A 26,604-nucleotide genomic window follows, 5' to 3' on the forward strand; every position below is an offset into this window, starting at 1 on the left:
GCATCTAAAAATGGGTAATAACATTCATTCACATCCTTCAAGATCCACGTGCACATCCATGTTTATAGCAGCACTATTCACACCAGCAAGAAGTGGAAGCAAATCTATTGTCCATCCCCAATGAAAACAAAATGTGGCCTACATTGGAGTATTAATCCACTGCAAAAAGGAAGGCAATGAGCATGCTACGGCATGGATGAATCTCAAAGACGTTCTGCTAAGTCAAACCAGACAGAAAAGGACAAATACTGTGAGAGTCCACTTGTATGGAGTACCTGGAGTAGTCACATTCATAAAGACAGAAAGTAGAGTAAATGCCGCTGAGGACTGGGGAGGACTGGGGGGTGTTTCTTAGTGGGCACAGAGCTTGGCAAGATGAAAAAGTTCTAAGCTAAGCCATACAGCAATGGGAATACTTAACACTTAAGACGATAAAAATGTCCGAACCAGACCTAACTGCAACTTCCCCACATTTTAAATTCGTGTTATTATTTAATAGGTTAATTAATAATGAGGCATAAGAAATGACCACAAACATGGTTAAGAGTCTTTAAGTTCCAAGTCACAGATTATCTCTGGGATAATATTTCCAGATATCCAGGGATAATCTGTGTATTTTCAGGTGAATGTAATCTAACACACACACACACACACACACACACACACACACACACACACACGCGCACGAGCCCGCGCAGAGTACAATGTATTGAAAGGATCCCATAGCAGCCCTCATCACTTTTATGCCCATGTGCTGTCTTGTGGTTTGTACGGACCACATGTGTACAAGCAGACCCCTAATGATGTGCATTTAAGGTTATAAATTTCCAGTTTCAGTTACAGCACAATGATGCACGTAACGTGCCACACAGTTGTAGAATGAATTCCTCAAGTGAAACTTTCTCTACCCAGGCTGTCTGCTTTGCCACTGGCCTGATTTACCAAGGACTGCCCATAACAGTTGCACCAATTTATGCTCCCACCCACATGTATCACAGTCCCATCTCCCCACACCTCAGAGTATGTTTGTTTTCTCAGTGCGTGTAAGGAAGAAAACATGGGGACCCATACAGAAGAAAGTGTTATCTAAAACTGTCTCCTGTCCATCACTCCACCTGAGCACTTAGAAAGTGCCTAGCAAATATGGTCTGACCTTCTGATGGGACACAATTGGGCCAATGGCAGGTTTCTCTAGAGGTGGTGACACACCCAGGCCACCCCAATACACACTTTCCTCATTTACTTGCCTCTCCCCTTGGTTCCAAAGACCAGTCCCAACTCTGATTGACCTGCTCAGGGTGGTAACCGGAAAGTTAAACAAAGCTGGTTTTCCTGAAGATTGACAAATTGTTCTTTAGCCAAACAGGCTACTTCAGAGTTGGCCTCACAGAGTCCCCTTGTAAAGGTGCTGGTTCACAAAGCAAGCGGTGTCATCGATAAGCAGTCCCCAAAGATCCCAAACACACTTAGAACACTGTGAATGCTCCACATCACACCTAATGGGGCAAAACTTTTAAAGAAATCGTGTCAGTAATGCTGAATACACATACATTTGATGATGTTTTCATCAAGCCCCCCAATAATTCAAAAGTATTAGGTCCTTAGAGAGTATAATTGCTTGTTTCTCCATGCCACAAAGAAATGGTTACTTCTTAGTAAATGTATTTCTTAGCCTTTCCAGTAATATCTACCACAATGTTCTACCCTTCAAGGCATATTTACATATATTTTCCATTTCAGTCTCCTTTTCAGCCCTAAGTATATACAAAAAGTAATTGGCACAAAAAGCAACTGGACTTTGGTGTAATGTACACACAATAAAAAGCTCCCTGATAAAAGTCCATTTGCATGGGTCTTGCCAAAATGCAAAAAAGCCCCACCACCAGCGGCCATGGAGCCTCCCAGTGGCACATCTAGCACCCAGCTTACCAGGAGGACAAGTTGTCATCCACCCTGCACCCCAAGCCACTGCAGTTCAGGGTGATGCTGCTGCCTCCCCACCACAACACAAGACTTTCAAAGCCCTACTTCTTCCTCCTTCCCTTCCCATGGGACCCCCCCCCACACAAGGCTTCCACATGCACTCCTCCCTCCAGCCCCAGTCCGCCTCTTAAAGTCCTCAAGCCCCATTCTGTGTGGTTTGACCAGGGCAGAATCCTGGGGCAATAACCTCCTAGATCTCTACTTAAATATTTGCTAAGTGCCCAGCATGTGCCAGGCACTTGAATATGAGTAAGACTCTGCACCTGCCCTCGGTAAGGTCACAGAATTCCATTAATGTTGTAATTAATGATTTCAACAATTGTTTCAGGGTCATGGCTTATATTGAACTTGGAATAAATCAAAGTTCACATACATTACGATCAAGGCAGAATAATTCCTTCCACCCTAAGTGCAGGGCTTTCCAGATGCCCCTGTTGGCTTATATCATTTTGATTTTTGTCTTATTCTATTAACAGAACTCTGGAGCTTATAAGGTTGTAAGTTAATGCTTCATAAAAAATAAAAATTTTCTTTTATTTTTTATCATTAAAATTGAGAACATTTTGAATCAAGGCTGAATCAGTGTGGTTTTAGCTATAGTAATAAACACATTATTTAAGTAAAAGAAAGGTTGTGTCTTTATGGTCCTACACACAGTGTTAGTAAGTGAGGATGGCCAGCTGGCTGACTTTCTTTCTTTCAACTGTATTTTTTTTCCTGGAAAACTCCTACTCACCTTTCTAGAACAATGAGGACGGCATCGCTTAGGTAAAGACTTCCAGAGTCTCAGACTGAGGGAAGAATCCTTTTTGCTTCTTCTTTCTCTCAGCACCCTACCTCATACCAAAATGATGGCTAATTTGCCCATTTTCATATCTGTTCAGGGTGTCCTCTGCCTGTTGGGGACTGTCCTAGGTTTAGCACTAAAAACCTCAAGTCCTAGGAAGCCCTCAGTCCCAAGAAAACCAGAGAAATTGGTCATTCTACATGACAGTGTTCAATAAAACAATCACCATTTACAAAGGGCCGCAGTCAAATGCTGTATATCACAAGTATTACCTTATCTAATTTAGGCAACACTCAAAGTTGTCACGCTGATCCCGTATACAGAAAGAGATGAGACTGAGAGAGGCAAGTTCCTTGCCCAGGTCCCATGGGACACGGGTACCTGTGTGCACACGGGCCCTCTCAGGGCAGGGTGGGGACTAACTCCTCCCAGAGCTCTTCGATAATTTCCCAGGATGGTTCTCTCATCCTCCCATCACCCGATGGTCCAGTGCTCTGGGATGGCTCACTAAAGCCTCCCGGCATTTGCCAGGGCCCACGTGAATGGAAGGACCCGTATACTAGCAGGGCCCTGGGTTCCATCCCTGGCACTGGGGCGAATTCACACGTGTGGCTTTTGGCTGAAGTTGCTCTTACCTAAGAGCCTGGGCAGAGCTGCGGGTTTGAACACCAACACGCTCAACAGCCACACAGCCCCTCGCAGAGAGGACAGGGCCCCTCTCCTGGCCTGACCATTTCAAACACTTGGCCAGGGACAGAAGAAAAACTAGGAACTTCAAGGACTGCCTGGAGGCCAGAGCCGAGGGACAGCATGGGGGACAGTTCTGGGAGGTCATGGTCCTCAGCTTCTGGGTTGACACTGTAATCTCGGAAACTTCACTTCTTTCCTCACCCACCTGCAGAGTCTAAATGCTCGTTGTGCCCACGCAGCACCCCGTGGCTGGTGGCTGCGTGTCTACACTGCTGCAGCTGTCACTCCCGGAGGGACAGCTTTCCTGGCCTTTGGATGTGGCTCTTGCCCCTGCTACTTAACCAAGCCAGATTCTCATTCCAGGACTGTGGAGATTACCACGAACCCCCACTCCCTCCTGCTCTCACTCAAGTTAACACAAATGGAACTCTGGGCCATTTTTCCCGGTTTTAAATCCTAAGCCCCAGAGAGCTCTAGGTGAAGAGAACCTGAGCCAGGAAGCAGGCAAAGGCCGTGCGGCCCTGAGCAGCCATCGTGAGGACGCCAACACGCACTGGGGCGTCCTCCTCCTCCTCCCCTCCTCCTCCCCCTCCTCCCCCCCCTCCTCTCAGGGGTGCCGTCTGGGCTCCCCGGAGAGGGAGGGGCGCTAGGAGCCACCACCGGCGCCACTTCCACGTTAATCAGTTTACCTGGGATGTGTATTTGACTGCACCCCCCCGGAGACCTTCCCTGGCCACCCAGGGCCAGAGAATCATTTAAAAGCTATTGAAAGTCGAGACTTTTCTCGGAGCCAGCCCAACGCAGGAATCAGGGAGGGACAGACTTTACTATTCAAAGTGAGAACAAAAGCAAAAGGATTTAGCACTTAGTAGGTAGTCAATAAATGTTAACTTTGTTTCCAAAGTCTGAGCTTCCCTTCCCCCAGAGCCAAACCCAATGGTCTCTCAGGTCCTGAAACCCCACAAGACCCGGTGTCCTTCGAATGTGGAACCCGTGGTCGCCACGTCCCTTCCTGTCCCAGCGCGGCCACCTGTACCCGCGGGAGTGGACGCTGACCCGACCTCCCGCCTGCTCTGGATGGTAAGCGACACTGGGCCCACCGCGAGGGCACCTTCTCACGCGGCAAAGCAAGGAAGAGGCAGCAAAGCCAACTGGTGCATTACAGAGAAGCCCCCCCCCCCCGCCAGGCTTCCTGTGTTCCCAGACAGGACCAGGGGTGTCCACCTGGCCCGGGCTCGGGAGACCGCACCGTCCCCCCCCCCCCCAGGACAGGCCCGGTGAGGCTCCAGTTGGACCCATCTCCGGCGGCCTCCTTTGCTCGTCCCTCCTGTGTGTCCGGTGTGAAATCCCCCACAGGAAAATCATCTGCCACTCGGAGGGGTCCTCCAACCGGGCCGCCAAATGGCCCAGCTCTCAGGCCCCAGCCCGTGTCACTCGGTCCTCCCCAGGCCCCCGAGGGGGAGCTGCCCTTTGCAGGAGGCCCAATGGGGGCGCCGCCTCCCTCCACATTGCCCTCCCGGCAGCCACCTCCTCCCTGGCCCCGGCTTCAGGCAGCGAGTACCCCTCTGCCCCGCAGAGCGCGGGTGGACGTCAGACGCCCCGCGCTGGACTCACCTAGGTTGGGGTGTCGCGCGGCGGGGTTGGCCCGGCCAGGCAGGCTGTGCAGCACCGGGCCGTCGAAGGGGCCGGCGGAGGCGGCGGCGGCCGCGGCCCAGGACGCGCCCACGTCGGCCATGTAGGCGGGGTAGGGGCCGGAGTAGGAGCCGGCGAAGCCCGCGCGCCCGTATTGCTCGCGGGCGCCCAGCCCCGAGCCCGCCGCCCCGCCGCCACTGCTGTAGGCTGCGGCTTCGCGCGCGGCGGCTGCGGCTGCGGCGGCCGCCAGGGAGCCCGAGGTGCCCGGGAAGGAGAAGCGCGGGGACACGGGCGGTGGCGTGTAGGCGGACCCCTCGGCGCCCGCCTGGCCCCAGCCCGGGCTGCCCTGCTGGGCGCCGGGCGCCGGGCCTGCTGCGGCCCCCGAGCCGCTGCCCGAGCCGGCCCCCGCTGCGGCGCCCGCGCCCCCGCCCTGGAGGTAGGACAGGCCGAGCACCGCGGAGGGCACGCGCGGCGTGGGCACGTAGACCGGCGAGGACGCGGCGCCCGCGCCGGGCATGAAGGCGCCCGGGCCGCCCGCCTCGTAGGCCCCGGGCGGGGGCCCGTGGTTGGCAGCCATGGCCAGGCTCTGGTACATGGTCCTCGCTGGCGGCCGGAGGGCGGCTGGCGGGACGCGGAGGTCAGAGTCAGCCGGAAAGCCAGGCGGCTCAGGGATTCATGCGTCTGAAATCCAGCGTCCAGCAAAAGGCGAGGCTGCCCCTCACTCGGGAGAGTGCCAGAGTTTCCGCCGGTCCCAGGGTGCAGCAAGGCGACTCCTCCCGGGCTGGGGCTCGGGAGCTCGGGAGCTCGAGGCGGACGGGCAGCAGCAGGACGGGGCGCCCACTCGTGGCGCGCGTGGCTGCCCGCGGCCTCCTGGACACCGCGTGGCGGGAGGCTGAAGTTCGGGCTCCAATGCCAAAGGCCAGGCGGCTCCTTCCTCTCGCTGCAGCCGCGGTCCTAGAGGGAGACTGACAGAAACGGAGAGAGAAGTTACTCCAGCGCTTTCCGGGCCCACGCTCCCCACGCTGGGACGCTGCGGCCGGCGTGCGAACGAAACCGCCGCTTTGGGCTCAGCTTCGAGGCTGCGCGATTTCTCGGGAAGCCGCGGCGTTTTGCCCAAGGCTGCCCGCGGTAGGCATCGGGATGACGCCATGGCACTTGGGCCTGCACTTATTGCTTATGATCTATGTAATAGGTCGATTTTTCTATTGCTTATCCAAGAAGGACTTTAATTTTACCTTATTATTCAAGCATACTTTTGCGACAGTATTTTCTAAATCCAAGAGTTTCGGTTTCCAGAGAACGCCTGGGACCCAAGAAATCTGCCTCATTTTTTTTCTCCACTCTCCTCTCCCCAAGCATTCTTGGCCAAGAAGTAACTTTGGATGGGGGCAGGGGTGACAAACTTTATGAAAACCAGCAACCTAAGAAAGTTTTGTTTGTAATCTATTTTTAAAAAGCCGAGGTAGAGTCTAAATGTTTATGAATCAGCAACACTGTCTGCTAAATCTCCTAAAAAGGAGCGAGAGACCCCTTCTCCATACTCTGTACCATGTGGGCATCAAATGAGACAAGCTACATGTTTCTCACAAATAGTTATATTTTAGACATTTTACAGATTGCATATGGGGCCAGAAAGGAAGGAGGACTACATAGAACTCACTCTACAGAGCTCAACGGGCCATTCTAATTCAGCGGCAGGTTTTTCTGGGCGGAGTTGCAGGTCCACGACACGCACAGTCGGCGCGCACAATCAGCACGGGTGTACTGCTCAGGGAAAGGACAGTTCCACGGCTTGACCGTGGGGGTTCTAGCAGCCTGAATCTTTCTGAAAAACAAGCCCTCTACTTTGTAACATACCTGCCTGGTGCCCCAGGTCCTTTTCTTTACAAACCCACTGAGTAAGGTTGTCCTTCCTCATTTTACAAAAGAGGGAACTGAAGCCTTGGAAAGTTTTTAAACTTGTATAAGATCAAAGCACAATCAGAGGGTGGGGGTGGTATCTGGAGGGCGCTGAGAATTTGAAGCTGTCCACTACCCCACGCCTTTTCTCAAGAAGAGGCACCTGCTCCTGACTGGTTTCTTTTTTATTGGAACAGAACTGCAAGGATAAACGCAGGCTCTTCCACGTACTGAATAATACCTCTAGACCAACCATTTCACCTCTCTGTCTCAGTTTTCTCACCTTCGATGTACAAATATTAAAGGTACCTGTGTCATAGTCACCATGAGAATTATGAGTGAGGATTATAAATTAATACATGAACGCATTCACAGCAAGGCATTACAAGACAGTTGTAACAGACACAAAGAAAGTTCAAATAACAGTTGGCTGTCATTACAGATTTCTAATGTACCATAAGAAAACACCTGAGGCCTGGGATGTACTACAGTCAACGATCACCTTTCCTGTTGTAAAAGTTCTGGAAATGGAATCCTTACTGTATGCACACTGTATAATGCCTTTTTGCATTTCTGCACTATCCCTAGTAATAATAATTGAATTAATTCTATTGTATACTCCTATGGTAATTATTTATTATTTGCTTTCAAAATATACAAGAAATTGTTGGTTCGGTGAGCAACTTTGGTTAGAGAACAAACACAAAAAAATTTGACCTGAGGTCACCAACTTCTTCCTTTGAAAATAAAGGCAAACAAAATATTACCTCCTATAATCTTTGAGTTTCAATAAATATGTTGGCCTACCTTAATAAAATATCCAGTATTTAATTTTAAATGAAGAAGTTGATCTATTTCATTGTATCTTTCACAATACTTAACTCTTGCAGTTTTTTTTTTTAAAAAGATTACGTTGTAAATTTTCTTTTCTCCCATAACTGCAGGAAAGGAAGGAGATTTAGAATTTTATAACTCCGAGTATACATACAGGTGCTAAAGTTTTAAAATGTAAATGCTACAAATGTTACAAACCTAACTCTTGGCACTTAGTACATTCCCTGCTCTTTCAAATGGCTGATACATTACCTCCAAATTGGATTACTGGAACAATAGAAGGTGGAGAAAATAACCCCTCACCTTTCGGAAAGTGCAAGAAACTACGCCCCTGCGAGGTTTCTAGCTTGCTTCAGTAATCAGCCGAGGTCCCGCCTGCAGCGGAGGAAACCTGACAGAGCCTGCACCCGCATTTCCTTCTCCTGATCACTCACTCCAGTGTACCCCGAGTTCAAAGGCCCAAAGGGATACTTTCTGCTCGCACGATTCCGCCAACAGCCCTTTTCCCATCTACTGCTAAGAGTGGGAGAGCTGAAAGCGCCGGAAGGCTCGCGTCACTTCACGACGATTCCTTCTCTTCATCGCCCTTGGCCTGCCGCGCGAGAAACCTGTCACCCGCGAACTCACAGCCCAGCCAGCGACGAGGAAGCACGGACGAAGTCGGCTGGGGATCCCCCGGCCACCCCCTTGAAACTTCTCCTTCTCTGAATGCCGAAACCTGCCCCGGGGTGCCCTTCTTTTCCAAAAGCACAAGAAACGATCCCGAGGTGCTCGCCCAACTCTGCGGGAGGGGAGCGCAGGCCGGGCCGCCCGAGGCCTCTGCCCACCTCCTCCTAGCCGGAGCCCTCTGGCCCCGGCCTGAGGCAGCTCGCCTCCCAGGCATCCCTCGCCCTCACCCTCAGGCCCAGGCCGAACCATGCAGCGTCCTGGGTCAGGAGCAAGCCGTGGCCGCCCGAGCTCCGGCCTCCGCCTGTCCCACCTGCAAGCAGGCCGGTGGGCGAGGTCGGGAGCCTGGCGCGGTGGGTTCGGCTCCCCGGACCCGGCTGGAGAGCAGGCTGGCCGGGAGGGAGCACGGGACGGCTTCGCCCGGTCGGAACCTCGGCCCGCTCCCGCCCCAGCGGCCCCGCGGCCCCGCAGCCCCGCCCCGCCGCCGGCCCCGGTCCGCTCGCGGCCTGTGCCAGGTCAGCCAGGTTGGTTTCGCAGGGCCGCCGCCGTCACCCAGGCCCCGGCGAGGGCTGGCGCCTGGGCGCCTTGGGCGGATTCAGTGTTCAAGTTCACGCGAAAGGACTGCGAATGCCTTCGAATGCCTTCGAAGCCCCCTCTGCGCTGGGCCCCCAGGCCTCCTCCGCTGGAAAGTAGCCGCTTTGCAAAAGCACAAGCGTAGCGGTCTTTGGGCAGTTCGGGAAGAGCAGCGCGCCCGATGTCTCCTTCCACTCCGTGACCACCTCCCCGAGGCGATCGCGCGCGGACCGAGGCGCTCCGAGTGCCGCCCCGGCAGACAGAGCCTGAAGACGGGGGAAAAGCCCTACCTGCGGGCGCGAGCTTCCTGGAGACCGGGCTGGCGTGCTCCCTCGGGCGCTCCGGGAGCTGCGGGGCGGCGGAGCCTCTGGCGGCCACAGTGCCGAGCGCCGCGAGTCCCCGGCAGGGGGCCGGCCCGGGCCCTGCGCGCGGCCCGCGAACGCTGATTGGTCCAGAGGCGTCACGTGCCGGTCGGGGGCGGGGCGCGGCCGGCACCTCCGCGGGGCTCCTGACAGCGAGCTTTGCAGAAAGCGCCCCTAGCAGGCAAAGTCCGGGCGCGAGAAGTCCTCGCCAAACGCCAAGGTGCCGCGGCCCAGCCTGAGGGCGACCCCGCTGGCTGGTCTGCGCGGGGCCCTCTTTATTCCGGGGCTTCCCTCCTGCCTTTCCAACCCCCAATATCTTGGGCCCCGGCGGTGGGCGAGGGGCGGGGCTCGGGAGCGGAAGGTGACCTTTCTCGTGCGGTCCTGGCCGCCGCGGGGTCTCAGGTCGCCCCGGGGTCTCAGGTCGCCCCGGGTTCCAGGCTGCTGCTGGTCTCCAGGCCGGACTCCTGGGGATCCTCCCAGCCCCGGACTCCACGGAGACTCAGGAAACCCCAAATTCCGGACTGGACCCCGAAGTCAGAGAGCGAAGGGCGAAGCCTCCCTTTTGCCTTCCCAGCAGCCCGGGAGACAGCGAGGCGCCGAGAACCCCAGCACCAGCCCTCGATTTTATGTATTTATGCAAAACTCTTGCGAGGCTTCCCCGCGACGCCCCCGTCTCCCAGGCCTCCGCCCGCGGATCCTCGCTGTTTTCCCCGCAGTCCGCGGCCCCGATCTGCACGGCTCGGAGGGGCCGGGGCGCCCCCCGGCTGGGGGCGGGGCGGGTGTCAGACCGGAGCTAGCGCCGGCGTTGGCGCCGCGGGCCCAGGCGCAGCGGGGCTGTGCGCCGCGAGTCCCTCAGACAGGTCTAAAGGTTAATAGAGCAATCGCAGGGCCCTATTACCGCGTAAAAATAACCCATCGATTACCGCAGCCTTCAGTCCCAGATAACAAGTCGCCGGGTGGCTCTCACGCTTTCAGTTACAAGGTTTTTTGTTTTTTTTTAAGAGGCCGCTTTTCCCTCCCCACCCCAGGTTTCTCAAACCAGATTAAAGGGAGTCGAGGAGGGTGGGTTACCACCCTGAAAGAAACCCGCCCGAGCCCATGGGAGGCCGGGATGCCATCGCTTCCACGGTGGGAAATGGGTCGTGGGCTCCCTGGCCGCGGGAGGGACCCCGGCACTGAGGACCAGGTTGGGACGCAGGCTGCCTGGAAGGAAACACCCCCCCCCCCCCGCACCGTGGGATCGTGGCCAGCTCCCGGGATTCTCAGGAAAATCCCAGAGGAAGGACTGAGCGCGACTGCGCGGGGAATTCTCTGCCCCGAAGCAGGGGTGTGGAGTCCAGAGCAGCCCGAGAAAGGAGAGGAAACTGAGGCCTCCGGGGCGCGGGGCTGCTGCAGTGGACGCACCGACGCTGGCCCCGGGACACTCCCGCAAGCTGGGTCCTCAGACCCCCAGCCAGCGCCCGTGTGGAGCTGGGCACCGGACCCGAGGCCTGGTAATTTAGGGGGAGGCCGTCCTGGGGGCCCTGCGGCCACGCCGAGCAGAGAACGTGGTCCGCCTGCAGCGTTTGCGTGAGGCCCTCGTCCACGCTGGGAAGGGCAGGAGTGGTGCGAAGCCAAAGGCCTGTGGAAGGGGCCTTGGAGGGCTCTGTCGCATTGAAGTTTGGGCCTGGGCGAAGGAGGCCTGCTCCAGCCTTCTCCGCAGGGACTTGGGGCTGCAGATACCCGAGGTCCCAGCTCTGCCTTCCTGGAGCGTCCTTTAGAGGGCGAAAAGAGCCCAACCTGGGGACAAGGCAGCTATGTTCTGAGGAACAAGCCAGGGACTTGGGCCTTCCTGCCAGGCGAAGAGGAAAGTCCTCCCCGAGGCCAAGGACACCGGCTGCCCCACGCAGGAGCCTCCCTGTAGTGCGGGTGGCCCGCAGCAAGCAACACCATCCCCAGGGTCCCTGAGCGGCAGTCTCCTCCGCGCACGCGCACGAGTGGGGGGCGGTAACAGGCTTTCTCTGCGCGGCTGTTGTGGGACCCCTGTTGTGTGGCTTGTGATTCCTGGATTCCCGGGGCCAGGGCCCCACGTCAGGCCCCGGCTGAGGTCCTTTACCCTCGCTGTCCGTTTACAGTCTTCTCGTGGGCTGGAAGCTGAGAGCCCACGGCCCAGGAAGATTCCTGCCTCTGAGCGCTCCCAAGGCCTCAGCTCAAGGACAGATGGGGGTGGCTGGCCAAGTCTGCTCTTTGGGGGTGTTTTGGTTTCCCTCCCCGCCTCCCTCCCTCAGTCTTGGCCTCCCTGCTTCACTAGTCCCCTTCCTCCCTTGGGGGAGGCCGAGCCGGCGCGACCCCAGAGCGTTGCCAGGAGCGGAGAGCATTTCAAGGCCTCGCAGGCTGGCGGGGCTGGAGGAGTTCTGGGCTGCCGGGTTCCCAGGCTTCGCCCTCGCCCCGGAGGCCGCTGGGGGTGGGGTGGGTGTCAGAGGTTCAGACTCGTGACTATTTTAAGGAGGGCGTCCCTGGGCTGGCCTGGGGAAGGTGGCCCAGGCCCTCTGGCGTCCTCTTTCCGCTTTCCTTTCCCATAGCCTTCGGGGAGAACTTAGCACCGTGGGCATCATCAAAGTATTTTTTTCTTTGACTTCTTTTTATTGAGTGCTGCGGTCTACCCAGGACCAGCAGTGACACTTGACCATGAATTATTCAGATGTTCTTTAAAACTCTAGAAAGATCCTCCCAAGGACTCAAGAATACATCAAGCTTCCCTGTTCATGAAGGCTCCGGATGCATGAGCCGGTCTGTACCCAAGCAGAGACAAACTTGTAGGCTAAAACTTTAAATTCCTCAGAAAAAATAAATTAAAAAACAACGAATGCCGAGCGACCTGGTGAGACCATCAAGGGTCTCTCGGTGTCGGGGTTCCAGCGCGTTCAGGGCAGGATGAAGACGCGGCTGCTGCACACCTGCTGCAATGTTGGGGGCCACAGTCTCAGGTTGGGGTGGGGCGGAGGCCCTGGCACCCAGCAGGAACAAACCTCCGTCCGCTAATCCAGAAAAAAATAAAAACCCCTGCCTCCCCCAACCAAGATCTCCAGGCTTTTGATGGGAAACAAGAAAATCTGAGAGAAAGACTCAGAGGGAGCTACGGAAGTTAAGCCTAGCCCCGGGAAACGAGTTCCTCCTGGGTGTAGACACGCCTTTGCCGAGCTGTGCAGAGTGACCCGCACCAAACGAACACGGCTGCATCCCAGCCCCTCGGTCCTCAGTCCCCGGCTGGGCCCACGCGCGAGGGGTGTGGGTCCCCTCTACTACAGCCAGTGGCACCGTCAAGACCCCTGCACACGCCCTGGAGTTGGGGACAGCCAAGCACCAGGGACCAAGGTGCCAGCCACGCCAGACCCTGCTAATGCAGAAATGGAGAACGAATCAAGCTGCAAAGCCAGGTAGACCTACCTTTCTTTTTCTTTGGGTGACCCCTTCCTGGACACTTGGAATTCTTGAGGGCAGGGCAGGAGACAAGGGGCTCTAGTCTCCTCCTAGCAGGAACCAAACTCCAAACTCCGTACCCTGGGTTTGGTCTTTCAGCCTCTTGCCAATAGACGCAAGGTGGGAGGAAACAGCACTTGTTAATGGTCTTGCTGTACAAAGGCTGCCTGGTGTTGCTCAGCCTTCAGAAATGCTGCTGACTTCCAGCCTGTGGACCCAGTGGGTGGCACATCCCCTCGTGTTTTACAGTCCCTTCCAGATTTCAAGTCACTTTCAAATTCCATTTTTCTCTAACAAACAGCATTGCCAGGCCAGAAGGAGGGCTAGAAAGTGTTGCCATCCTCATCTTTCGACCCAGAAAGCCCGGAGAGAGGTTAAGGCAGGAGCCCCTTGTGGCAGAGCTGGTGAGAGAAGGTCTCAAATCCAGATTCATGAGTTGTAGTTCTTTTTCCATTTTACTTTGTTCTGCCTTCAACTAGGAAATACTTTCTGTAACCATCATTTTACTTTTTTAAAAATCTCTGGATTTCCTTTAGTGACCACATTTGAATTTCAAAATTAAAATCTATTTAAAATAAAACGGTTTGTGTCTCATAAGCTACAAGAAAAGCAAAACACAGTTGTCTCAGAGCACAGGTTCGGGAAGGGTACAATGGGGAGTGTGCTCTCCGGGACAGGGCGGGAAGCCCAGAACTGAAACCCGAGGCACCAGCGGGACTCCACTGCGGGCAGGTCTGATTCCCAGCTCTGCAGGCAGGCGGGCGCTGTGGCCACTGCTGCCACTGTGTTTGGCTTCCTGCCCTCACGGTGACTCCTCTCCCGTCCTGGTCCGAGGTCTTGGGGAACAGCTGCAGAGGAAGCCACCAGCACCCACTGGCCCCAGCGTGCAAGCTCTGTAGGGACCAACGCTGCCCTCTCTTCGGACCTCAATTCTCTCATTTGTGGGTCTTCCCCAAACTTTTTTTTTATGGAACCCAGGGCCTTTGCACTGAGATACACTCCAGACTTTATTTTCATTTTCATTTTTAATTTAGAGAGAGGGTCCCTTTAGGTCACTAAGTTGGCCCTGCCTTGGATGAATTTGTGATCCTCTTGCCTCAGCCTCCAAGAGTCAGACTTTGAAAGCTGCAATCCCACTGGCACTGAGCCCAGAGCCGGAGCATGGTTAATATTCTCAGACTACACAAAATGCTCAGTTGCTTCATTTATAGGTAATTTGTGCTTTGGAGTTATAGATTCGTTTATTTATGGCTGATTGTCCACATGCCTACCCTCACACACACACACACACACACACACACACACACACACACACACACACACTCCGGAGGTAGATGTTCAGTTAGGGTTTGTTGAATGCTTGAAGTTACTAATAGCATCCCTGGAGGCACTGGGGCATGGGAATGAAAGGCTCCCCCAGAAGGGCTCAGAAGGGGCTGCCTCACTGCCAATCCCTGCAGTAGATGCTAGGGTGCAGGAGGGGCAGAGTGGTCCAGTGCCCGAGGTCCGCAGGAAAAGAGATCTCTGGGCACTGCTAGGATTTTGGAAGTCAAGTATAGCTCAGAGAACACAGCTAGGCACAGAGGAAGCAGCCTTTGGCAGGGGAGGCAGAGGGGCCTGAGATACTGGTGACAGAGGGTGGTAGCTGTGCCTTCTGACACCAAGACAGGACTGCACCAGGCACAGCACGGTGAAGAACAGGGTGACAGAAACAAGAGGGAGGGAAGCACAGCACAGGAGAAGGCTCCAGAGGTGGGGCAAGAAAGCTGCAGAGAGGTGAGGATCATTCTGAATTTCTCCAGCACTCCCCAGCCAGGAATGTTCCTGGTGTGGATTCTCAGCATGGAACTGAAGACAGAAATTCTCTGTCCTCAAGGAAATTTTCTGTCCCAAAAAGGAAGTCCGATAATAAGTCAAATATATAGAATGTTAAATGGTAAAAAGTGCTGTAGCGGGGGGGGGGGGGGGAATGGACAGCCAGACCAGAGAAAACGAGAGACAGAAAGAGAGACAGAGAGGTACCGCCAGGGAAAGATGAGGCTCTAGGAGGTAAGAGATTTAGCGATGGGAACCACAGACAGAAAAAGCAAAGGGAAAGTGTCCAAGTGTCCCTCCAGGTGAGGCGAGAGGATGGGGAACCAGCCGGGGACAGGGTCACCTGGAGTCCAGGGCTCTCCTCACCTGGGCTGGGGAGGGCAGAGGTAAGCGGTGGGGAGGGCACTGCTGCCCACCCCTCCCCAGACTGGCGCCCCCAGAGCCAGCCTCTTTTGCTTCCACACAGGCCCGCACCCTTTGCTGGGAGAAGGAGCGCTGGGTGCCCTGGAGCTGGGGAAGCCACACAGGCAGGCGCCGAGAGCTGGCACAGCTGCAGCCCAGTGACAGACAGGAAAGTGTCAAGCAAGGCGAAGCCCAAGTGTGAAAACTGCGCCTCGCCTGCTTGCCTGCCTTGCTAGCCCAGGTCCCAGGACACCGACACCGAGGCTGGAGGTCCTGCTGTGCTGGCCAGTGAGGACAGGTCCAGGGCCCCATGGCCTCAGGTGACCGTCCTGGCCCACGAGGCTGCAGCAGGTGCCCAGCGGGGGCTGCGTTTCCTCATCCTGGCTCCAGTTTGGAGCAAGTCTTGCTGGGAACAAATTGGTTTCTTGCAACCACAGGAGGAGGAAAGTGGTCACAGAGCTTGGCTAGCTGACCCCCCTTTTCTGTCCAAAGGATATTTACTGTATTCTGAGAATTTTCTCCCGGGGTGCTGAGATGGAACTCGAGGCCTTGCGCACGCCAGACAGGTGCTCCGCCACGGAGCCAGTGGCATCTCCAGCCCTACGTGCTGCATTCCAACTTCACAACTGGGAGAACTGAGAGCCTTGCACCCCTTTCCCGACAGTGGCCTCCCTTTAAAGTCTGCATCTTCCTGGCTCTGCCCCTTCTCAACACTGGTGCTAAGGACCAGCAAGTTGCCCAAGGACAGGACCTAAAGAGAGACCAATGTGGAAGAGAGGGTCCGAATTCGAGGAGTACCTGGAACCTAGAACAGGGATGGGGCAGGGTGTCACTTGGGAAGGTGCCCTACAGAGTTTCCAGATCTGCCCAATTCCAGCTTTGTACACCCTTCTGGCAGGGGTGGGGTGGGGCTCTGAACAGGGGAATAAGGGACTTCTCAGCCTTCTCTCTACCTGTTGCCGCCTGAAGCTAGCACTTCTTAGCCTTATCAGCCAGGAGTGATTAATTTCTCAAGGGTGACCAATTTCTCAGGAATCATGTGACTGGATTGTCTTCACTCCACTTCAAAAGCTCTGGATTCAGCCTCTTCACACACACACACACACACACACACTTTCATGCACCACTGCCTGTGCCTGCGAGGGACCCACTCTGTTCTGCACCCAGCGGATGCACCATTTGCAATGTGGCCGGATAAGGAGAGGGTGTTAGTTAGCAGCTGTGTTTGACTCCACAAGAGGATATTACTGGTGTCTTCAAAACCTACAGCTTTGCTCATCACTGCCCCAAAGTGGAGCCCAAACAGATGAAAGAGATGGCGAAATGCCCGAAATACTGCTCAGAGACAGGAGAACGAACTACATACACACAGGCAAGGACATGGAGGGCAACCCCAAGCGGGTGGCCAAGCAGAAGATTCCAAAGAACCCACTTCCAGGACCGAAAGGCGGCTAAACCAGAGGCAGGGACCGGGCGGGGGATGGGGCGGGCACAGGGGAGGGAAATTGGGGGATGTACAGGAACTCTGATATCTTGATTGCGGTGATTTGTGTGTTTCTCAAACCCCACAAAACTACACAGAAAGGAGTGAATCGACTATTATATAAATTACACCCCAATAAATCTGACTTCATAAAAAGCAGGAGGGCAGGAGAAGATTCTTCACCCTGGCACGTTTGACTCCTGTTTCAGAAGAGTGATTTAGCCGGCGTTCTCTTCAAAGGACCCAGGCTGCAAAGCTGGTCCTCCTGGGCTCATCCCAGGCTCCACACCTGTCCCTAGCTCAGGTGACACTAATGCACAGCAATGCCCGCCCGCTGCTTACAGACTCCTGTTTCAGCCCCTGGCAGGCTTGGGCAGGGGGACATGGGAGTGGTCAGACACCCAGGGATTGCTGACCACAGCCACCTGGACAGGGGAACAAGGGACCCAGGAGGCAGAGGCGGGGGAGTCTGTTCTGCTGGTCCCGAGGCTCAGCCTTGAGGGAGGAAATGTTTGTCTTGAGAGGAGTGAAAGACTCATTTAAGATCACAGGCAACACTGTGATGGCTCAGATTTGTAAGTCATTTTCACGGTGCTCAAGGGCAGTTCGTGATGTTCACAAGGTCGGGCGCCTTACAGGTAAAGGGACAGAGATGGGGGCCAGAAGACAGATCATTGTACCCGGATTTCAATGTTATCCCCACATGGAGGCTACAGGAGGCCCCCAAAGCCACTGCCTGCCGGCCTGGGCCACGGGATGGCTGTGTGTGTGTGTGTGTGTGTGTGTGTGTGTGTACTGCGGATGTAACCCAGGGCCTTTGCACTAACTACATCTCAGCCCCTTTCGTTTTGAGGCAGGGTCTTGCTAGGTCACTAAGTTGTTCAGCCTGGGCTCCAATTTGTGATCCTCCTCCCTCCACTTCCCAGAGTGCTGGGAATTCAGGAGCAATTTCATCTTGGGGGGGGGGATCCTCCCAGAATTGGTAGGGTTTCTAACTCCAGTCAGACCTCCATGGTGATGGAAAGAAAACCCATGTGAAGGTTGACAAACACACGCATCCACCAGCAATTTCAATTTCATCCTTTACACCCGAATTAAAAGACCAATAACAACAACAAAGAAAACCAATAACACTACTAAGAAAACATCACCGAAACAAAAATAAACCACTGCCCCACAAAACACTGTGTTTCCTGTTAGAAGAAGAAGAAAGAGCAGTTTGGCCCCGAGATTTCCCGGACGCCCATCCCAACCCCTGGAGAGCTCGCTAATGAAGCAGCCGAAGAGCAAAAGGTGAGACGGGAAGAGGAGGTGAACAGAGGCCCGCGCCGGCTGGGGCGCAGGAGGGTCCCAGCCACCCCAAGAAGGCCTGGGTAAATCTGGCGGACGCCGAGCGAGCGCAGCAGTCCCTTCTCAGGGGTGGGCTGGACTCCAGCTCTGTGCCCTTTCAGCCCCAACAAGAGGCCTGCGAAGGTGACCGTTCCAGTCCCCCCGCCCCCGCCCCAGTCCACAGGAATTCACCATTCTACCTCCAGCGGTGGAGAACGGCGCGGAAGAGTGCAGGAAACGGCACCTCGGAAACCAAGGGCCAGCCTCGGGCCTGGACGCCGAAGGGAGCCGGAGCCGGCGCACTGGCTCAGGTCTGTGATCTCGTCTCTCCGGGAGGCTGAGGCAGGAGGATGAAAGTTTGAGCCTGAGCAAGTGAGTGGATTATTGAGACCCTGTTCCAAAATAAAAATGGTGCGTTTTTGTTTTTGTTTTTTTGGGTTTCAGATGTAGCAAAGGCCCCAGGTTCACCGAAAACAAAAGACACTGAAAGGAAACCACTCTTACTGTCTTGGGGAAACGGGTGGGAGGAGCAGGAACTCCAAAATGAATCCCAGGAGCGCAATTTTTGGTTATGTGGATGCCCCCTCCTTTCACCTTCTCCTTCCAGACCTCAATGCCCCGGCCCCAGGGCGCCCCCGCCCGCCCCAGACGTCCCCGCGCGGACCCCTGCTGTCTGTCGCCCACCGCAGGCACGGGCGGAGTGCGCACCGCGTGACCTGGGGGGACGTGCGTGGGCTGGGCGCCAGGTCGCGGACTCGGCTCCAGTGCACCTTCTCCCCACAGGCTGCGAGGCCGCGGGAGTACTGCGCCCCGCGTCCCGACCAGCAGTTTCTCCTCGGTGAGAGGTGCTGGGAGCCAGGTCCCGTCTAAGATCCACGAACCCAACTTTAAAAGACACTGGGAGAAAAGTGCGGCGCAGTCCGGTATTTGTGAGGGATGGAGAAACGCTGCCTGTGCGCCCCGCGGGTCTGGGGTGTCCGTGGGCCCGGGCACCCGAGCGGGCGGGTCCCGGGACGGCCGGCGGGGGCGGCAGACTTGCCCCGCCCCAGCAGGATCCCGGGCCCGGAAAGGCGCTGCACCTCGGGCAGACGAGGACCGGGCCCGAGGGTCCCGACCCACGCGGGCCCGGGCCACCCAGGCGCGGAGGACCCAGGACCGCAGCGGCTGTCCGTGAGGGATCATTCGGCTCTTCGTAAAGTGACAGACAGGATCAGGATTGGCAGATAATAAAACCAAGCTTATCTACAGGTGCAGACGGCGGAGTCCTGCGTGGCATTCCCCGTTTGTTCATTTCCCACGTTCTCACTGAGCAAGCATCATTTTCATCACAGCGAAGATGCTTCAGCGGCCCTGCTGGAGAAGCTCTGAGGAGGCCCCGCCTCCCTCTACGTTGCTTTTGCCTTTTCGCCTCGAGTTCTCCACCGTGGCCCTCTGGGCAGGAGAAAGGCTCCCGCTGTTACCTGGGGTCTGACAGGCTGGGAACGCGCTGCCCCAGCTCCCTCCCACATTACCTGCCCTTTCCGAAAAAGTCCCCAAGGCCACCTTCTCTGTGGGTGGCACTAAGGTGCAGGTCGGAACAGATCACCTGGAAAACATTTTCACTGAGTGAGAATTGAAGGAGAAATGCAACACGGAAAAAGAAAACAAAACAAAACATGGAGCATTTAGGAAGTGGAGAGTTCTGCTTTGCTTTCCACTCTAAGGGCTAGCTCTGGACAGTCAAGGCCCTTATTCAGCCTTTAATGTGACCCAAGACATGGAGCACAGGAGGTCTTTTCTCCGGGGTGCAGAAGAAGGAGGGCAAGGCCATGACTGGGACCCAAACCCCTGGAGTGCTGCTCGGGTGAGGAGCACAGGGACAGAGCCCACAGCAAGGCCAATGGGGGCCCATAGACCTGGGCGTCAGGCTGCAAGTCTACTCCTGTCACAGCCTCAAAATGACAAAGTGAGTGCTGCCACCCAAGCAGGCCACCTCTCCTCCAAGCCTTAGAGTTCTGTCTGTAAAACAGGGACCGGACTAAACCTCTCCTGAGTCCCTTCCTACAATATTTTGTGACTTTAAGCTCAAATGCATTTCACCGAATTGGGCCAACCTGCGAAGCCAATAGTTCTGCACCAGAGGGCTCCTTCCAGGTCCCACTCGATGGAAGGGCAGCAACATGGGCCTCTGAGCCTGAATGCAGTCTCACCTACAGACGGTGAGTGTGTGCCGCACCATTTAATCATGTCAGATGAAAGGCCTGGACTGTGGATGACAACCTCGATCCCTTCACTAGGCAAGCATTTACTGAGTAACAGTGAACACTGCATATCACTGTGTGCCAGGCATGGGGTCAAGTGTGTTGCGGGAATTGTCTCATTTAGATACACAATCACTGTTTCTCCCATTTTACAGGTGGAGAAGCTAAGGTATGAGTTTGAAGTAACTTGTCCAGTGACAGAGCCAAGATTTAACATCGAGGGGCCGGGGATTTAGCTCAGTAGCACTGCACCTGCTTTGCAAGCACAAGGCCCCGCATTCGATCCCCTGACCACAAAAAACCAAACCAAAACAAAATAAAAACAAAGATTTAACACTGAATTCCAGAACTGAAGAGAAAAAGCACTGGTTCTACAAGAGACAGAGAGGCAAAGAACAGTTTTCTTTGGGGAGGAGGGGGTGGACGGTAGAGTACTTGACTGGCACAAGTGAGACCCTGGGTTCCATCCTGAGCTCCACACAAACTAACAACTAAGAATTTTCTCTTACATCTGCCTAACAGAAAACAAAGCCCGTATATCCCCTTCCGGAACCAATCCCTCTCCCTCCTCTGGCTCCACAGCCTTTACCGCAGTTCAGTTTGATCTCTTCACTTGTCTGACTGTTTTCATACCTTTCTCCCACAAATTTCTGTCTCCTCGAGGGCAGAAGTCCTAGTCTGACATCTTTGTATTTTCCATAGCTTTTAGCACGTAGTAGACATTTGGAAAGTACCTGAGTTAATTCAGAAAACTGGAGCTTGCAGCCTGTTCTTATACAGCTCACTGGGCTGGAACACACCTGCTGCGGCCCCTTCCCCCATGTGTGAGCAGAGGGCCAGAGATATCCATGATGCCTCATCAGCACCTCAGCCCGAGTCCCCTGCTGCTGGGGTGACCACGGCCCCAGGACCTTTGGCCCACTTATTAGTCGTGCACAGCCACTTTGTGATACTGATGTGCAGTGCTGCAGTTGCAAGGAGCCAGGAGGATACTGGTCCAATCTGCTCATATTCTAAAGGAGGCCACTAGCACCCAGAAAGGGATACAGACTTATCCAGAGTCAGAGCCACTGAATGTGCAGTCCAGGATGAGGCATCCTGAGGTCCTGGTCAGAGCCTGCTCTCCATTTTAACGTGGGGGTGTAGGAGCTGCTATCTCCCTCCATAAATCTGAATCCCAAGGCCAAACTTTCCTCACCACAGTGCAATCACTAGGGTGAGAGGATTAGTGATAAGACAGCCCTGCCTCTGGGGCAGAGCCTGGGAGCCTGGGGACCTGGTGTGGCTCCCACCTTTAGCAGAGAGACCCTGGCCCAGCCGGGAGCGGGGATAAGTAGGGGCCCAAGGATGGGGTGCAGGGTCAGGAGTGACAGGCATTCAAAACACAGCCATCCCATGCTGCCTTTGGGGAGAAGGCAAGCCCGCACAGGGACTAGGCCCATACTGCATTTCTAGATTACCTTCCCAGCTCTCTTGTGGATGCCTAGGTCTTCCCACCTTCAAAGTGAAGGTAGCACAGTGGAGAAAGGTGTAGAGGACATGGGTCCGGGCTCGACTCTGGTTCCCGCTCTCCTCTCGTTGTTGGTTAGGGTAAGCCTGTGTCCTGAATTGCTGGAGACAGGCCTCACTGGTGGCCCCTGTGTAACTGTCAGTGAATGTGTGTCCGTGTGTGATTCGCCTTAATCATCTGGTCGACCTTACAGAAGCCCCTTGAGCCCCTTGAGCTCACCCAGTCTGTCTTCCTGTCCAGCAAGCCAAAGTTCTGGGTGTCTATCTTCTGTGTTCTCCCCACACTGGACAGTGCATCCAGTTTAGGGGTACAGGGCCCAGAGTTGAGGGGCCATGAAGGCCACTAAGGGCCAGCCCCAAACCTGGGCCGCTCCCAACCTCCTCAGCTTCTTTCTGGGGCAGCTGAAAGCAAAGTCACTTATTGGATTTGTAGTTGCTCCTGCTATTCACATTGAACTTTGGGCCTAAGGTCTGCCATTGGCAAACTAGAATTAAAAATAAAATAAACGGCCCTTTTGAACAGCACATGAGAATTTATTAGCATTGACCTCCCAAATCAGCAGACCATTAGTTGAGTTTATGCATTTTCAGCACATGTTACAAATATTCTAACCGCTATTGCAGCCTCTGGGTCCCTGTCCATCTCTGCAGCCTTTGTTTGAGCTTCCTGGGATCTTTGGACGAGGTCCTTCACTGGCCATCAATTCACTGGTTTTCTGCCTGTGACATTTCTCAAGCCAAGCCCATTCTCCTGACAGAGAGATGGGGACGGCGTCTGGGCAGGCTGCCTCCTCAGGGTGCTCCGGATTGGCACCCCAGCCGCCCCAGGCAGTCTTGCTCCCCACTTTCCCTGGCACCTGCCGCCTCTGGGCATTCTATTCTGCAGAATGCTATCCCAAAGGCCGGGGCGTTGAGATCGACATTGACTTGTGTGCCAGCCCTGTTCCCGCATTTTATTTTATTACCCCATTAAACCTAAAAGGTTCCTGATAGCTGGAGTTGTATTGCATAATACAATTTCTAAAAACCCCTGCAGTGCTGTGCACACACAGTAGGTATACAGAAGAATAAATTACTGGCTGAAAACATCTGAACCCAAACATAAAATTCTGAATAAGAAATGTGAAATGCAAATATTTTTCCTAAGTGTTTTCCTTTTTCACATCTCAGAGACCACAGGCAGAAGCTCATTATAAAAATGCATGAGTTTGTAAACCAGTTCATTTTCATCGTGTTGATCTCACATGAGTGGGGATTCTTGACCTGCTATTTGCTTCACTGTATAACGTGCACCCTGGAGAGGTGGAATGCTACATGAGAGAGGAATAATTCCTTATTGCTACTTATCTGCCCAGTCTATGAACTAGTGTCAGCATTTACTCAGTCGGGTTTAAAGCTGTGCCTGGTATACTTATTAACCGGCTTAAAATAAGCCATAAAAATGGGCTTGGTAGGCAGTTCTTTTAACTAATTTTTGAAAATGGCATCGGTCATTTCCCACTAGCTCGTGGAGTGACCTTTGGCAAATCATTTAACCTCTCTGAGCCACACTTTCAAAAATGAAGTGGGAAGGGGAGTTGACCAGCTGCAGCAGCCCTGTCACTCTGTCGCTCTTCAATGCCCTGAGTTTTGGATGAGTAAATGGGAGAACCCTGATCACACCTATTAGAGCAATTATAAAGCAGTTCATAAGTTCACGCATCCTTGGCAAGTCCCCGGAGGGTGGGGATGCAGCGCTTGGTAGTTAGGGCAGGACATCGGAGTTTAATTCTGTTACTTATTAGTGGAGTGACCTTTGGCAGTGCAACATTTCTGAGCCTCAGTTTTCTCCTCTGTAGACAGTCATGATCCTCTAGTAATACCTGCACTGATAGCCAGAGGGTCCCCATGGGGATCAATGTGATACACAGTGGAAGCACTTTGCTACATCCTACATCGGAAGTGGTACCTACCCACTGTTCCAGTTCAGGGATGTGAGGACTGAGCTTGTTTGGCTATGCAGTTCCGAGCAGGCTCAAGAGGAAGAATGTTTGACTTCCCTGACTCTGTTTTCATTACAAGTGGAAATTATTTAAAAGTTATACAAAGACTGAGAGCCTAGGATGCTCCTCTGGGTTTCTGGGTGTTTAGTACAAGTTTGGGCCAAGGTGACACTGCTGGCAATGCTAAGGGATGCAGTGATGAGAAAAGTAGTGGCTGACACACTGAGCCACAGACCGAGGACCGGCAGCTGGAAGACAGAGAAGCCTTTCTGGGGTAGGGGGATTGGGAGACACGCGACCCTCCTCACCTCTTATACCTCTGGTTTTGAGGTGCACACTTCCTGTAGCAGTGGCACAGATGGTCTGCTCAGGGTTTAGGCTTGATTCCCTTCAGAGATGGGGCCAGAAAAACTGGTTGTTGCTGAGGCCTTGGCTGTAGAAAATTCAGGGAGCAAAAGGGAACTTGGCCCTGTGAAAATTGTTTTATCTGCAATAACCTAACATTCTGCAGTGTGCAACAATCTGTAGCTATTCCTTTACCAACAACCACCCAACCAGCCAACAGGCTGAGCCAAAGTTTAAGAAAAGTATAGGACTTGGAGAGAGAAGATGAAAATGGTATTTACATGCCTTACTATATTCAGAATACAATCTATTTGTTAATGAAACTGGCCCTTATCTCTACTTGTATCTTCATTCACTGGATGGGATGTACAAGATCTTTTGAAGATTACATCAGTTTATGATGTTTCTTTTGAAAACAGGGTCTCGCTATGCAGTTCAGGCAGGCCTTGAACTCACTATGCAGCCCAGGCTGGCCTGGAACTTGCCGAGATCCTATTGTGTCAGCCTCCCTAGTGCTGGGATTAAGGTGTTCACCACCATGCCCAGCTCTATGATGGGGTTTTGTTCGCATTTCTTTGTTACCACTGTTCCCAGCTCTGTCCTGTCTCTCCCTAACTCAAAAATTTAAAAAGAGGCTTTGGATGTATTTCAGTGCCGAGGCCCAGGGCTGAGTCCCCAGCACAGGGTTGGGCGGGGAAAGACTCCCACTTACTGACAGTTGTCTTGCAATTCCTCTGGTCTCTAGTCACAGCTGGGCAGTAACTCTCTGGCCTTCAGGAAGGTCTTCCTTTCTGAACACCCACACCGGCTTGTTGGCTGCCCTTGTTGGCTGCCTCTGTGGGTCTGACTCCCCTCTCCTCTCTTTCCTCCTCTCCCGGGCCAGTGCAGTAATCAGCCTGCCGTGCAGCTGGACACGCACCTGGGCCGGCATCCCTGCGTCCTCTGGTCAGCGGAGGGGTTGTGAGCCAAGGAATAGTTACAAGAACTAGGACTCTTGTTTTTTTAGTTTCAGAAACACTCAAGGTTGCAGGGGAGGTTGGAGAGAACTGGGTTGCTGGAAAACACACGGTGCAGAGGAGGGGAGGCTCCTTTGTCGAAAATCCCTCCATTCACGTTCGGAATTTCTCCAGCAGGAAGCAGGGTTGGAGTTGGACGCCACTGAGTTTGGGGACTCTCAATCTGAATTCCCTTAACCAGATAAGGAAAACACAAGGGCCAGAGAAATCCTAGGAAGCCCGACCCATCTTGGATCTGCTCAGTATTCCCCATCCCTTTCAAAATATCTCTGTTTTCTAATTTCAAATAACAGGAGCTCCTTGCAGTTCATTCGGAAATACATAACAATGAAGACAAAAACATAACAATGAAAACAAAATCCAGTCTTCATCACACTCCCCCAAAGAACCATGATGAAAATTCTCTCCTCTCTCTCTACAGGATTTTCACAACGTGGTGTCTTTTGCAATTTACTTTTTATTTTTTAAAAAATAATGAGGGGTTGGGGGTGTAGCTCAATGGTACAGTGTGTAGTTTAGTGTGCACAGGCCCTGGGTTCAATCCTCAGCACCTAAAGGCTAAAAAATAGAAGTAACAATATTTTATGAAACTTCATTCTGTCATTAAGTTGGGAGGGGTGATTTGGGAGTGGGTCTCCCCATGTGGACCAGGCAGTCTGGGCTGGCCTGGAATGGGCCCAAACTGACCTTGAACTTGTGAACTTCCTGGCTCAGTCTCCTGAGCACTAGGACTACAGATGCGCATTACTACACCCAGCTCTCATTAAATGTCTTAAAAAACATAATTTAATGACCATGTCATGAATTTAGCATAGTCTATGAGTAAACTGCAATTGTCGGAGTTTAGGCTAGTTCCTATTCCTCGCTGCAAGAATCAATGTGTCATTGTCGAGTTGTACGTTTTGGTAAGCAAAGCATCTTGTAAATCTCTGATTATTTTCTTAGATTTCTGTTACTAGAAAAAGTGGATCAAAGAATCAGACACGTTTAGGGTTTGGGGTACACACTGCCAAACTGCCTTCCTGAACGCTGGGCCCACGGCTCCTGACAACACCAGCCAACGTCCAGTGTGGGGCGAGGTACCTCAAATATATTTATTAACTTGCCAGATAAATTTCTGCCTCTTATTAGACATACTATAGCTAATTTCTGAAGAGTTTTAAAGTTATAGGTTAAGAAACAAAACAAAAAGCCCAAAACTAGGAGGACATTCACGTCCAGATGAGCCCAGTTACCGTGGAGGTTCTGTCATGTTAAGGTTTATGAGGATTTTAAAAATTAAGACACCAAAGCACACTTAAGTAATCAGCCCAAGATAACACAGTCAGTAAAGGGCAGAGCCTGGTCCCGAGGCGCATTATTCTAACACTGGAGTCCAGACTTCCGCTGAGCGGGGAAAATGTGTGCCCAATCTCTCATCAGACCTAAAAAGCTTCCAGAGCATTCTCTGGGATACGCTCATTGTCCAGAGACTGCTTTTGGTAACCTCAGATTACAAGGAGCAATTTTATCTTTGAAAAAGGTAGTATGAAAACTATGGAGACACATTTCTAGAATATGCTAAAACAGAAGTGAACTAACTTGTCCAAGCTCATTCA

The 26,604-nt window shown here is 53.6% G+C and overlaps 2 protein-coding genes across 3 annotated transcripts in view; both read right to left on the reverse strand.

The window, feature by feature from the left end:
- The window catches only part of Gata4 (GATA binding protein 4), a 40,438-nt gene extending 34,751 nt beyond the window's left edge, over positions 1-5,687 (reverse strand). For both annotated transcript variants that reach the window (XM_013073460.3, XM_013073459.3), the window contains exon 1: positions 5,075-5,687. In XM_013073460.3, the coding sequence (XP_012928914.2) occupies positions 5,075-5,687 (613 nt within the window). The remainder of the gene's footprint in view (positions 1-5,074) is intronic.
- Positions 5,688-5,757: 70 nt separating this feature from the next.
- Positions 5,758-15,481, reverse strand: LOC106009706 (uncharacterized). Its single transcript, XM_021261117.2, has 7 exons — positions 15,441-15,481; positions 15,175-15,250; positions 15,067-15,071; positions 10,831-11,013; positions 10,076-10,190; positions 9,355-9,600; positions 5,758-6,057 (listed from the first exon to the last, which is right to left on the reverse strand). The coding sequence occupies exons 1-7, from the start codon at positions 15,479-15,481 to the stop codon at positions 5,758-5,760; spliced, it is 966 nt and encodes a 321-aa protein (XP_021116776.2).
- Between the last annotated feature and the right edge of the window lie 11,123 nt (positions 15,482-26,604).

This window comes from Heterocephalus glaber, unplaced genomic scaffold, assembly GCF_053883595.1.
Source record: "Heterocephalus glaber isolate CG9 unplaced genomic scaffold, H.glaber_assembly_v1.0 deba00001460, whole genome shotgun sequence".
Classification (NCBI taxonomy): Eukaryota; Metazoa; Chordata; class Mammalia; order Rodentia; family Bathyergidae; genus Heterocephalus; species Heterocephalus glaber.

Bases quoted from the DNA above. Each gene is read 5' to 3' on its own strand.
- LOC106009706 (XM_021261117.2), bottom strand. From the start codon at position 15,481: ATGAGGAAACGCAGCCCCCGCTGGGCACCTGCTGCAGCCTC. The intron at 15,251-15,440 runs GTGGGCCAGGAC...ACTGGGCTGCAG, and splicing joins TGGGCACCTGCTGCAGCCTC to CTGTGCCAGCTCTCGGCGCC. The intron at 6,058-9,354 runs GTAGGGCTTTTC...CGTTTCTGTCAG, and splicing joins CAGGAAGCTCGCGCCCGCAG to TCTCCCTCTAGGACCGCGGC.